At 31.7% G+C, this 14,072-nt stretch overlaps 2 protein-coding genes across 2 annotated transcripts in view; both read left to right on the top strand.

Annotated features, from left to right (window-relative positions):
- Positions 1-2,797, top strand: part of LOC131664777 (neprilysin-1) — a 68,883-nt gene extending 66,086 nt beyond the window's left edge. The window contains exons 17-19 of the mRNA XM_058936133.1: positions 102-178; positions 1,042-1,247; positions 1,443-2,797. Coding sequence (XP_058792116.1) covers positions 102-178; positions 1,042-1,141 — 177 coding nt within the window. The 3' untranslated portion in view covers positions 1,142-1,247; positions 1,443-2,797. The remainder of the gene's footprint in view (positions 1-101; positions 179-1,041; positions 1,248-1,442) is intronic.
- A 1,474-nt stretch (positions 2,798-4,271) lies between these two features.
- On the top strand, positions 4,272-10,498 carry LOC131664803 (uncharacterized). The gene is made up of 4 exons (XM_058936195.1): positions 4,272-4,341; positions 5,461-6,795; positions 6,897-8,966; positions 9,756-10,498. The coding sequence occupies exons 1-4, from the start codon at positions 4,272-4,274 to the stop codon at positions 10,496-10,498; spliced, it is 4,218 nt and encodes a 1,405-aa protein (XP_058792178.1).
- Positions 10,499-14,072: the final 3,574 nt, after the last annotated feature.

The raw sequence follows: 14,072 nt of genomic DNA, 5'->3' as shown, positions 1-14,072 counted from the left end.
AAACCATTTTTATCTATATTTCCATATGTATGAATATTTCTATATGTATGAATTTAAATAGAAATTGCTGGGTTTAATCTATCTTTCTATTCTCTTTACAGACTTACTGCTCGAACATGACTGCCGAGGCCTACATTCTCTCCGTCGAACTCGATTACCACACACCTCAACCAGAAAGGTAAATAAATTCCGGATTCATATCAAATTTAGATTCACATTAGTTTATCCTAAAAATGTATCATATAATTATCAATAATATTAACCAATTTCAGAAAAAAGCCAAAAATTTTGCAAATGTTCATATGAGTTCTAAAAGTATGTACTTTTATAAAGTAATAAATGAAGATAGAGTTACTTACTATAACAGTTTGCACAAAATAAATAAGATTCTATGTTAATTGACGAATAATTAAATTTCTGTGGAAAACTAATTAATATAATAAAATAATGTTTATTAAAATTATACGTTTTCAAATAACTTTAATATATATATATATATATATATATCTACCACGTAAATTTATACCATTTATATTATTCTTATTAAGAAGATATTTAAATTGACAATCACACAGCGTAGAATTTTTATTTGAGCTTAACATACTATGATTGTTTGCAAAAATTACATTATAACGCTTTATGACTTTAGAACATTGTAATCGTTTGAAATATGAGATAAAGGGTATTTTTAAGTGGATCAGATGAAATTTAATTTTAAGTTTTCTTTATGTCACTAAAAAAGATACTGACGAAAAAGGTTCATTTTAAAATATTTGCAAAGAGTGTAATATTTTTTATTACACGTCCTAAAATCTTTTAAAGTGTCATTGTTAGATCACATCTTATTCTTTCAAATAATCAATTCAAATACTCAATAATCAAAGAGTAAACTAGTCATGAAACATAAATGATTTGCAAATAAATATGCATTTGAATTTAACTTCAATTCTTTTTTTCAAATAAATCATACGAACCAATAATAATATTCTCTGACAAATTTTTAAATTTATATACATTTATCAGCGTATTACAATTTTTCAGAATAAATGGAATTATGATGAACTCCCATGAATTTGCTGAAGCATTCCGATGTACAGCAGGGTCAAAAATGAATCCCCCAAAAAAGTGTAAAACTTGGTGATAAGGAATTTAATAACTTAAGATGAAATTATATGAAACAAGAATAACGAAAATGAACTTTATTTCAAGTGGCATGTAGCAGAAGAAAAGCAAAAATGTCTTTAAAGGTAACGGTAATAAATACAGAATACTAAATAATATATGGAAAGCGTAATAATTGTGGAAACTTTCTATAAACTTTATTTTAAATTACTGAATTAAAGAATGGTGGGTGAAATAATAATATTAGTAGAAGAATATTACGCAGCTATAATAGAAAACGTAGCGAAAATGAAAATAAACTATAACCTATATTTTTTCAGAAATCGAGTACTCAAGCACTTCGAGTTTATTGAGTAATGATTCAATCTCAATAAATTTATCAAAAGTGGAGTTTATTTGAGCAAATATTAAGTAAAAGTGAAGAATTAAAAGAAGTGTTCAATCGTCGTTGTAGATCTTTATTATATGAAAAATTTCAAGACCAAAAAGCTTTTCCTTGTTCAGCTCCAACTAAGAATATCTTTTAACTATCCTTGAAAATGGGACGACGAATATTTTCTATAAAAATGTCCGGCTATTGCATACATCCTCATGTCGTTTTCTCTTAATCCCGTTTATCTAAAAAATTTAATTATTTTCTTTGTGAAACTGTAGAAAAAAATTTATAATAAAAATTGTAATTAAAGCAATGAGTGAAGAAATGTTAAAAGAATTACTAAGTAAATCCAATAGGTCTTTGATGTTAATTTACTGAAAATGTACGCATTTTTACGCAAAGCGTACTATCAGAATCAGGCAAAATAATACTCGTTTAACTAGATTGTTTCAATGCGCCAGAATCGAAATGTTCATTATAAGTTTATTTAGAATGAAAAAAAAACAAATGGACATTATTTTGTTGCTAAAAACCTAAGGTTCTAGCGTCGACGCAAATTATAAACTGTGATACTTTGAAGCATTGATGCAATTAAGAAAAGCTCCGTTCATTAGAATTAACAACGAGAAAATGAAAATATATTTAATAAATTATACTCAACTTACTTGTTAATTATTTAAAGCATAGTGAAACCTAAGTTTCTACATTTAAGTAACTGAATGATCAAATTAATTCGGTGCGGAAGTATAACGTCATTCTACCTAAAACACGTAATTATATTTATTACGAGTTTGAGAAACTAAAAATACTATCATAGATTACAAATTAAAGTAGTTAAAAAAAGTGGACATTCTTTTTTCGATACTACGACATAAAGCTGTATAAAATATTCTATAATAAATTAAAATGTATTTATTTAAGTAATATTCCGATTTCATGTAAGCTATCATCGATTTAAATTATAAAAATTTGAAAGTATTCCAAATTATCTTATTCTTTACTGTATTTATTATAATTTTTTAATTATGTCAAAAAGTATGATACTCGAAGATTTTAATGCCACGTTGTATTATAAACCGTACCTTACAAAAAATGACGTTTTACATTGTGAATGCATCTTTTTATGGAAATATTTAATTTCCTATATATTAATTTCTTTTAGCACAATTAATGTATAACATCTTGCATCCGATACCTTAGTAGTACAACTATAAAATTATGTTTCTTAAAGCAATAAATTAATAATAGTAATAATTAAATTACTAAGATTATTGTATTGTATTTGCAGTACAAAATACAACGAGATAAATAAATATCTATTTATAAATATTGAAATGCGCCAATTTTTAATCCTTTTTATATTAAATTTTGCATCGATTGATTTGTTTAAATTCTTATGGAAAATCATCGGAGCAAAGGTTACAAAAAATTGTTTATGACTATATATTGGTAACTTTGTCTTATTTTTGTGCGATATTTTAGTACATTTATTATCTCAAAATTATGTCAGTCAGTTACATTTTCTAACATTGGTTATTTGTAAAAAAATTGTTTTATTTAAAAAAAATCATATTCTATAGTATAGTAATAAACAAATAAATTACAAATCAAATTATATCTAACTCCACTATAGAACTTGAATTTATACGTCGCATACCTTATAAAAGATTCTCAAAAAATTACTTGCACTAACTTTCATTCCAAAACAAGTGACAAATTTGTTTCTGTTTTTCTTTCATTACATGCTATTTATTATAGTGGAGGTTAAATCCTTTATAAAAATCTTTTACATGTTTCTTTTAGTTTTCTTTGTTGTTGTTTATTTTGAACAACATTATTCATGGAAAATAAAATATTGAGAAATAAACTGTGTTAGTTACTTTTCCAGTTAAATATCACAAATTTCAAAGTATAGGTGAGCTCTTAAAAGTTATTCATGATGTATCATACAAGTTGAAATATTTATAAAAGCTAATATAGTTACACATCGAAATGAGCTGGATAAGATTTATTCAAATACTGTCGGATGGCTTAACATGTCAAGCCATTCATGCTGCATAATTTTGGTTTGGGTATTGTTGCAGGTTAGTTGTACTTTACTTGCAAATTTGAAATTGGCAAATAGAGAGTAAAGATTTATAATACGGAAACTTATAAGATATGTAGATAAGATAATTGATAATATTATGAAAATTATAATCTCTAAGCAATTTATTAACAGTTCTGTTTCAAAAGATCGATCTTTTGAACGAAATTTATTTATCTGAAATATATTTTAGATAATCAATTTTTCTTCGAGTTCGATGAAATGTCTGAGATCACAGGACCAAAAGCAGTTTTATAAAGAATTTTATCCAGAAATACAAATCTATTTTACTCAAAATCAACAATATGAGCTATTTAAGAGGCCAATATACATTATAAATGAATATAATAATAGTGATTTCGACCGTCAATGTATAACGAAAAGAGAACTATCATCATCATTGTTAAGGTATGGTGAATGCAACTATATGCAACTTTAGCTCAATGTGCTTTATATTACTATTTTTATAAATTTATATTCGTTAATGATACATTAGTGATCATAATCGATCATAATGTACGAGCCTACATTTATTTCCGTTTCTCAGCAGATTTCCTTAATTTATGTTGAAATTTTTTTGTAGAATGTTATATTTTCTTTTTAACTACTATTTAAAATGTTTCAAAAATGATATATTATTTGTATTAAATTCAACAAATTATCAAATTTCTTAGAAATATTGTGAGTATGACGGGACTTGAAGTAAAAAAGAAGAGATCAGTCCTGATCGTTTCAACCAACGGCTATCAAAGTGTACGTAATGTTTTTGTGTATTACTTTTGGTGTCGATCGTGAATATAATATATTTTAAAATCCAATCGGGATCAGTGATAATCTTGAAAGATGAATATCACAGAAAAACTGCGTAACGTTATATCGTTATCTAATTATATAACGTATATAATTATTTTCCGTTCTTCTATCCATACGCACACGATGTACTATAATTTTACAAAACTGATGCGCTGTTTTTCTGTGTAATAATTTGGAAATTTTTATCTATTAACTATTATTGATTATGCAAACTATTTTAACCCATTTTTTAATAATTGTACAAATTTTAATCACTTCATGTGCAAAATTTATCGGTTTCTTTATTATCCTTCATAGGTAAACAACATAAGAAAATCTGCAGACCAATCGAAGACCGCATTGTCATTTCAAAGAAATAGAAAATATACAGTAGCGTTTAATAATATATTAACAATACGTAATCTTAAATTAACATATGTAAGTGTATTTGGATATTTTATGTTTAATTATCAGACGGTATAATCGACTACCGAGTGAACATTTCTTGTACTTTCAAAAGTCGGTCAAATAGTATACACCATTAGCTGTAGAGGGTACTAGTATACCAATCCAACCATTTTTCTTTTTAGACATCTAAGTGTAACAATTTACTTGCAGAGCAAGTTATACGAGAAGGTACGGAGTTAATTAGTATTCTACGAAATAGAAATAGTAAATTTTCTACCATAGTGCAAGTTATTTTTGTAAGAACCTTATTTATAACAATGAAATATTAGTTTCTTTGGTATTGCTTCTTTTAAAAATTTTTAAAGATTCATAGATATCTTTTCAGCTGCTTTATATAGAAAATGACGACATTTTTACTTGGATCTTCAAATTGAAATGTAAATTTATCAGTAATAATCAGTATACTCGAAAGTTGGTTCTTTGGAATTGCAATAACAAGTTGGCAACGGACTACTTTGAAGGTTTAATACTTAACTTTAGCATTAAAGGTAGATAGCTTTTAATATCCATAAATATGCCATTAGTGTAATTTGAATCGCTCATCCCAAGCAATTGTAATAAAATTATAAAATATAATTATAATAAAGCTGAAGCAAATTCATTAAACTTATTTTAGGTTTACTGAAAGTAATTGTACAAATTCTTGAGGATAATGGATTGAAAGCAAGTTCATTTCGAGTAACGGCAGTCTTGAACAGACATAGAAGTAATTGCTGTAATTGTGATGGTAGCGATAGTCATTTTGAGCTCAATATAAATAATTTTAAAGAAACTTCTAGAGCACAAAATAAAAGCCCTGTTATAAAGAAAACGAATTCTCACAAAAATAGATGTTTGCTGTCAGTGAATTCTGATTCGAATTCAGACGTAGAAAAAAGAGACATTTATACGTCGCACAAAGTTAGATACGCTACAAATAAAAATTTTCCATCGATGAACCACCAAAGAGACTCAGCGAACGGCAATCGTATTACAACCACGATAGAACGTCGTCGGAAAAAAAAGAGCCACTGGCTTGCCAAAGACTTGACTTCTGCTGCGAAGGCAGAAAGAGTAACGTCGTCATCTCAAGAAGCAGATGCGACGAAACGCGTCCCAAGGATTTCGTTTTCTCCGGGTAACGAGACTGATTATCGTCGAGAGATCGACCGTCAAATCGAGGCAGATTTCGCCAAGATAAAAGACATCCTGAGGCTAGAAAAGATTGACGTTACTTCAAGCGCGATACCTCGATGGTCCTTGAATGCTGCAAAGTACAATCGGCAATCGGTCAGCCAGCCTACAATCGATACTCAAGAGCCCGAAACAATAACAGAGAAGCGAGTTTGTATAGCTCCGCACTGTCAGCAAGTTATTCGGCACAGCTTGAGCTCAACGTCTTCGGATTCCAATGACCTCTCGGCAAATTCTGATGGCAACGTTACAAGCAAACAAAATGGAATTACGGAGGAGGCGGTAGTTTCTCGGAAAACCGTCGACGAGAAAATGCAACATGGAACTAACAACGAGAAGAAACTCGTTGGGCAAGCGTTGATATTTTTTAATAAAGATGCCTCGCCTTTTACTATTGCGCAAAAAGCAAATAACAACGATGTCAATATAAAATACTCTGTTGAGTCAATAAGTCTCGGACTAGATAAGCTCGTGAAAATGGGTAAAGAGCTTATGAAGAAAAAGCTGGATAATACCAGCCAAAATAAAACAAAAAGGGCTGGTTTGTCGTGCAAAAATTGTTTGAAATGCGCGAAAGGAAATAATGAGACTTATAGCGGGTTTGAGGATGATGAGGGTGCGAAGCTAGAAGAAGAGTTGAAAGAATTACGGTCTTTGCATATTCAGCGAGAGCAAGGTTTTACCAACAGCGCAAAAAATGAAATGAGATTTGCTGCCGGTGATGCATACATATTTAAGAATGATCAAGATACACAGTTGAACAATGAATATTCTCAAGGTAATGATAAAACTTCAATTTTTAAATAAACAACTTGATAAGCACGTGTAAAAATTGTGAATCATTACCCAGTTCATTCTTATCTGACTCGTAAATTTTAGGACACGTTCGACAGGCCAAAAGACGATGCCGTCGCAAGAAACATAAATCACTTTCAACATTGAATACTTCTCTGAAAAATAGTATTCTAATTCGAAATGGAAATTCACGTTACAAAAATATGAAAAAATTTTCACCAAACTTCTGTAATGATGTTCAATTAAGTAATACATTAGTCAATGGTGTTACAAAAACATCACCCCGGATTAAAAAAAATAATCCGTTTAGGGAATATAAAGAGTGTGACGCGGAAGAAAAATTACGTGCGGATAAAAAGGACGTCGTTTACTTACAAAACAAAATGAAAACTTCTAAAGAAAAACATTTACCAAGCGAGAATAAAGAAGTTAGAGAACGGAAAATACAGATTTCAAAGGTTTCTCACTTAAAATTTGATAAAAACTCGAATCAGTCAAATTTGCCTCGCAAATCGATTAACGTAAGATCACACGAAGTTGGTAAAAGAAACACGTGCAATGAGCAGCCTTCATCGATGGGTCAATCAGTAAATAGATCTCAATCTCAAATGAGTAAAAAAAACAAACTTCCGCAATCTCTTTCCAATCGGAAATTAAAAAGCGTCCAACCTAACGAAATACTGCACGAAGCTTTTCCAACGACTAAGAACACACTTCTCAGAGATATTAGTAATTATTATGACTATGACGATCTGGAGATGCCGACAGATTCGCTCGATCAGGCAGTTGAAAACAGGAATATGAAAACGAATGTGCCGAGAAGAAAATTATTGTACTCAAATAGTTTAAAGTATGGCGAAGGAAGCCCCGGTTTCTTCAGCAAAGAATCAAACTACGATTACGCGCAAAAGTTTTATAGAGATCAGCCATATGAGAAAGAGCGGCTGCAACTACATTATTTTCAGATAAATTTGAAAAATGTTACGCAGTTAGCGAAAGCTCGAATCGACGGAGAAGCTTCAAGATTTGAATCAGTTCAATATCATGCTAATAAATCAATGCAAACTTCTTCTACAAATCTAAAAACTGTCTCGAAAACTCGGTACATTAAAAGAACGTTAAAAAGTGTTGCGCAAAAAGAATATTCGGATTATATGGGCAATGGGGATTCTATGAAAAATCTCTATCTTTCGGGTGATTTGATTGGTTACAATTATGACCCCGAGGAAAGCGATAATCAGGAAAAGTTTAACAGAATAAATGATGGAAATGACGATCCTGATTTAGCTAAATTATTTGCCAACGGCCAAGAATATGACATAAATGTCAAAGGAAAGCTTCATCTTCGGCTTAAAGATCCTCAATCAAGAGTCGTCAGTGAAAAATCATCAAAAAAAAAGCGCTCCGCAAGGCCAAATATCAAAAAATCCCACAAGAAGAAAGCCGCTCAATCTGAAGGAAAATTGGCAGTTCTCGACAAACGTGCTAAACGGAATCCCAACGATAACTCAATCGCCGACGTTCACGAAGGAGACAGTAATCTTGAGTCAAAGGTTTCGAATAAAATCAAAGGGCCTTTAAAAAAGATAAACGATTTTTTCAAACGAAAATTCACTGGTGGTAGTAACAAGAAAAAATTGTGTAAAAAAATTCACGCCAAAGCGAAAATCATACGGGTGAAGCCAGAACAAGGCGAAGACAATAGTCACTCGACGTTCTCTCCTCTTTCCGATCAATCAACTACGACTTTGGAATCTCGACGCGGCAATTGTAAGTGCGTACACGAAAAGTCGACGACGCTTTCGTCCCAATTCACAACCGTGGTAACTGATATCTCGGAGGCGACTGACTACATCACGCAATCTACCCAATCACACGAAAGCATTACTGAAAGTAATAATACCAGTTATAAGGTTGATTCGGAAATTTGCCACTCCCAAGAAAGAAGCACGGAAATGAGTACTATAATTACTGATGTTACGCCGCAATATGTAACGAATCAACCTGAAACTGATTACACGAGTACAAACGCTCAGCAAGTTCATGAAACTGTATCAGAAGAACCGCCAGAAACAATAACTACTACAAATGTAATTAGCACGAACAAACAGACTGAACAAACGACAATTATTTCGAGTAACTGTGAAAGTTTAGGTAAACAATAACGCTTTTTCCACTTAGATTGCTGTCTCAAACAAAATTTTAGATAAATAATTATTTAACTTTTCCGAATGTTAAAAGCGCTCTCACCGAATATTTGGGGTATATGTCTATAATTTTTACATTTTATCATTTTATGCAATGTTGCCTATTTAAATATAATTTAGGTTTTAATCACGAATACTCGTGACACCCTTTTCTTGACAATAGTATTTACTTCAATATAAACGAAAACGTTATTTCTCGTGGTTTCTTATGATGTTTTGAAATTTACTAGAAAACAAAAAAAAAGTTAGCGTAAGTCTAGATTTCAATACGACTTGTACGTAAACCATTCGTTATTTATATTTTGCTTCAAATTTTTATCCTTGCGAAGCTTTCAAAATAATTTCGCTTAAACGTGTCAATTTTTTAGTTTCTTTGGCAAAAAGTTTTTAGGGCATACGGTATTCAAAACTCTTCAAGGATCGAAATTGTAAACAAAAAATAAAGCAAGGGATGGTTTCTTACATATTACATTACTATTATAGAATTTGAATTTCACGTCAGAATAATGTCATAGACATCCTTATTCATGGACTTATTTTTTTTTTTAGTTTCAGATATTATCTAAAGTGATAAAGTGAAAGAATTGCATGCGTACCTCATTTTAAAATTTTTTTAAATCATACCAAATTAAGGGACGTTTTTTCATGAAACTGCTTAGATATCTTGTTTAAACTACAAATAAAAAATTTTTTTAATGTAGATAATAAGTTAACAAAGTTCCAAATTAATTTACAGAAAGCAATCCAAAGCAGAAAGAGAATATGAAAAATGTGTTGGAAATTCTGAATTTCATCAAAAATTTAGAAAAGCTACTGAAAACTCAAAACAATCCTTTACGAGTCGGAGATGAAAACGGCGAAATTGAGATTAAATTAGAAAAGATATATGTACATCCTGGGAAAAATCGATCCAACGCTGAGCTGAAAGATGCATTGAACGCGGATGAAAAGAGAAATATGTCTAACGTACGTAGCACTTCTGGAGTTATTCATCAGTTGGATGCCGAGAGACCTATTTCGTCAATGCCAAACGAAAATATTCAAGATTTGTCAAATCAAAATTCTAAATTTTCATCAAATGCTATAATCAAAAATGATTTGGATGATAATATTTTTGACGAAGCAAGCCAAACGATAGAAAAACCGAAAAAGTACGATAGCGCAATTCAAGAAACTTATGTCGAAGCCTTAGTGCCAAAGTCCTCAAAAGTTAACAAAAAAGCGAATAACAATAAATCCTTGCCCGCGAAACAGTGGACTGATGAGCAAAGAATCGTCTCAGACGATCAGTCATCGTTGCATGGTCGAGGCTCGACATCGAGCAACCGGAAGAAAAAGAAGCGACGTAGGAAAAAGAGGAGACGCAGGCTGAGGAAACGGACCATCAATGAAGCTCTGGCATCGCATAAAAAAAGGCAGGGCGCCTTATCGGATTCGATGTCGTCGACGTCACCACTTCACAAAAACGTAGAATCATGATTTTGTGTTCTCGCGGCAGTTATAAATCATTAACGCATTAGCACAGCTTGTGGCTTCTCTATAAGTATGAGACGAAAAACTTGATGGAGTTTGGATTTACACGTACCTACATGCGTAAGCAATTGATGAAGTCTGTAATTTTCTTACTGCATATCAATCAGCTTGCAATTTAATTTAAATATTTCACTGAACGTTTTGGAAATAAATAGGGAATATGCAATATAAGAATAGTATTTCTAACAATTGAAACTAATGTAAAAATACTAATATTATCTTATGCGTGCAATTATAATCTATTATATAATCTATTATATAATCTATACAATATAATATTTATTAATACAGCAATTTTTAGTTAAACAAAGGTATCGTAGTATAACTCAAATAAACCAATTAGAAAATCTTTATGCAGTTTAATTATATCCGTATTTTGTATTTTTATTATATAAAAATGAATTTCCTAGACTTGTTAGAGCATTATTCTTAATTCACAAATTTATACTGGACTCCAATGATTCATTCTCTTTAAATTTTCTTACACTGTCCACTAACATTAAAGTAGAAGAAAGAACTGAACGAAAAAAGTGGTCACGATGACGACGTCACTGTTCTGAAATTCGATGCAAACTTGATCGGTCAACCAACATTAGAATTTACTTTCTGCTATTAACATATGAAATATTTAATACAAACCATACAAGAAATTTTTTATCTAATCGATATTGATATATTTGTTATAATATATTTAATTGGTTTAACCTAGGTAAAGTTAAAATACCAACTGTGGGTTCACAGTGAACATTGTAATACAGTATGTAACATTTGATTTCTAGAAAAAGTTCGAGTTAGTCGCGATTTTGATCGTCACAATCAATAAAAAATATTTTTGAGGACTCGTTTTCATCGTTGAGATTATTACTTAAAATTAAATGAAGAAATTTTCCATACGGTTCATTGTCGTGTAGTAAAATATTGTGTACGAGTATATAATGAGGCTTATAAGCTATGAAAAATTAAATGATTGACACCGTATGCTGTATATTTTCACTGTAGAATGACACTATATTTAATATATATCTTACATTGCTTTGAATTTCGGTATAATAATAGAAATAAAATTTGAATTTCAAATGAAAAGCAAACATACCCAAGACAAGTGTCTCGCCTAGTGTGTTTCGAACACATCAAGAGTACAATGAGTTCAAATAACGTGTCTTCTGGCTTTTTCATAGTCGACAATTTTTATTCACGGTACTTTTGATGATTTCAAATAAAATATGGATAACAATTGCGGTATCAAACTATTTTAAAAAAGTAGAAAATTTCGATTATGTTGCTACAATGCATTCACTGAATGTAATCAGTATAATTATACAAATAACATAGAACGATTAAATTTATTATTATTTAATTTATTAAATAAATATTTACAAATATATCTTTGGACCTGTTCGTCCGATTTAAATGGTGTGTGCTCATTTGAAAGGGATGCTTCCTAGATAGTTTCGTTTTATTCAGAAATCGATTGAAGCATAACTACGAGCAATCACGAAAAATTAATTTGAAATGCGTTTTCTCTAAAAATTTAGGGTAAACGTTAAAGACGAAAATAGTTCTGTTGAGCTAAAGGAAAATGAGCAGCAATGATTTTTCTGGCTGGAAATTTGTTTATTTGGAGAATTATCAATGAGAAAACAAAAGTGCCTGTAAAGATGGAGGCGAAATCCTTTCCGTGAAAAACGTGCGTGCATCCGCGCATCGGCCAGCCGTGCTATTATCGTACAGTTACTTGAATCGCAATCGCACACCTACACGCAACGATAATACGGGCGCGCGACTCGAGGGGACATCTAATTCTGGCGTTATCTACTTTGTGCAGCACTCCTGTTGCTTCGTATATGCTATGTAATACTGCGCCACTCTCGATCGTTCGTGCTATACGCTTGTAACGGAGAACTAGATCCTCGCTTTGGTTTTTATTTTTTTTTTTCATTCCTTTCATCGTAACTTGTTGAAGAATTTATCCTTCTTCGGCGCTGCTCGTTCCGTAATAGCGTGCACGTATGTATGAATTCCGTTTGAAGTTCACTGGGCTACGTAAGATAAGCTTACGGTGATTCTCCTTTAGCGGCAAGATTGGCGTAAAAACCATACCAGCACGGCCTGCCTCGTTTTCTTGTTTGACTGCTTATTCTGTTACATTACTCCGAACAAGAATAGATGTGCCATTAGGTTAGCAATTACGTGATTCTAAGAAAAGGTTCAATCTGTTTAATTATAAATTGACATCTATCAAATTAGTGAAAAAAGGGCTTCATCGACTCTACGTGTCAAACGGGTCGATTAAAAATAGCGTTATGTGCATTAGGAATTTTCGCTTGGAATTTCATCTTTACAATTTTTTATTCATTTTTTTTACTACAGTTTGAAGTTTTTCAAAGTAAAACATTTTTGTTTTCTGTCGGAAGAAAATTTATTATAACAAAAGCTATAAATCGATTTATCAAATATCAGCTTCAAAACTATTGATTTATTCTTTAAGTATATCAGTCTATTTTAATGTTATTCCATTACAAATATATGGAGTTGTCAAAGTTTGTGCCTAAAAGTAAAAATAGTAAAGTGCGATAGACATTTTTCAATTTTGAATGAAATCAATGTCATATACTTTGGCGTTGTATACTTTGGCGGGACAGTACGTCTCCTTCGATCGACCACATTTCAGATGGGGTTTGACACTTTAGCATGCGTAACATTATCGTCTTGAAAAAAATGACAAAACGGAATGAAATGGAATTCAATATGTACCTCAACGAAGCTTATCGCGTTACATCTCCCCTTATGTAAGCATTTGTTTTGCAACAAAAACTATACACATACTTGTTTTAAAGAACCGGTTCTGCGAAACTGCGGCCGCAACATTTAACTTCGCGTCGAGAGAAAGCTTAAACGAATATGTTTCCTTTTAATTATTAGGTATGCTTTACAATAATTATATCTTTTATTTTAACCTCTGCGTGTCCGGTACTGAAGACTTTTGATACATCGCGATTTATTGTTCATAGTAATCATCGACCTAGACTTTTTCACGAGGCGTAGTTTTTCAGATCCCGTGTGATTAAGTCAATGAAGACCGATCGTTAAGTCATCAAAGATAGTTGAGTTAATTCTCGATAATTTCAGTACCGTAAAAAAAGGTGTAGTTTGAAAAAATGAGTCCTTTTTTTTGATTTTGCTCGAAGCAAGACTGGAAGTAATTCTCGCACTCTAATTAAAATGACGGCGGGTACAACAAAGCACGCACAACGGCCAAGAAAACAGCGACTGCCAAGTCGCTTTGACAAGTGAAAAAGGTTGTAATTCAATTCGACGCGAGCGCACAGCGGCAACACCCTTTGCGTTAATCGCGCGCACGATTTCTTTCCTCGACTGGTCCGCAACTCGGCACTCTCGGCTCGCAGGCGTTCGGGATGGCTTATACCTCGGCGGTAAAGTGCGAGAGAAAGAGCCCGAAGCGTAAAGAAAAGTAAGAAGCAGTAATCAGCTCGTACGAGGGGAGGAGGCTAAACGGCGC

The sequence above is a fragment of the Phymastichus coffea genome, unplaced genomic scaffold (assembly GCF_024137745.1).
Source record: "Phymastichus coffea isolate CEN01 unplaced genomic scaffold, Cenicafe_Pcof_1.1 PCOF00045, whole genome shotgun sequence".
NCBI lineage: Eukaryota > Metazoa > Arthropoda > Insecta > Hymenoptera > Eulophidae > Phymastichus > Phymastichus coffea.
The sequence above is the reverse complement of the archived record's forward strand: the minus strand, read 5'-3'. Positions and strand labels throughout refer to the sequence as shown.

Excerpts from the sequence above, each read along its gene's own strand:
- LOC131664803 (XM_058936195.1), top strand. The coding sequence starts at position 4,272 with ATGACGGGACTTGAAGTAAAAAAGAAGAGATCAGTCCTGATCGTTTCA. Across the intron at positions 6,796-6,896 it reads GAACAATGAATATTCTCAAG|GACACGTTCGACAGGCCAAA; the intron begins GTAATGATAAAA and ends CGTAAATTTTAG. Across the intron at positions 8,967-9,755 it reads GAGTAACTGTGAAAGTTTAG|AAAGCAATCCAAAGCAGAAA; the intron begins GTAAACAATAAC and ends ATTAATTTACAG.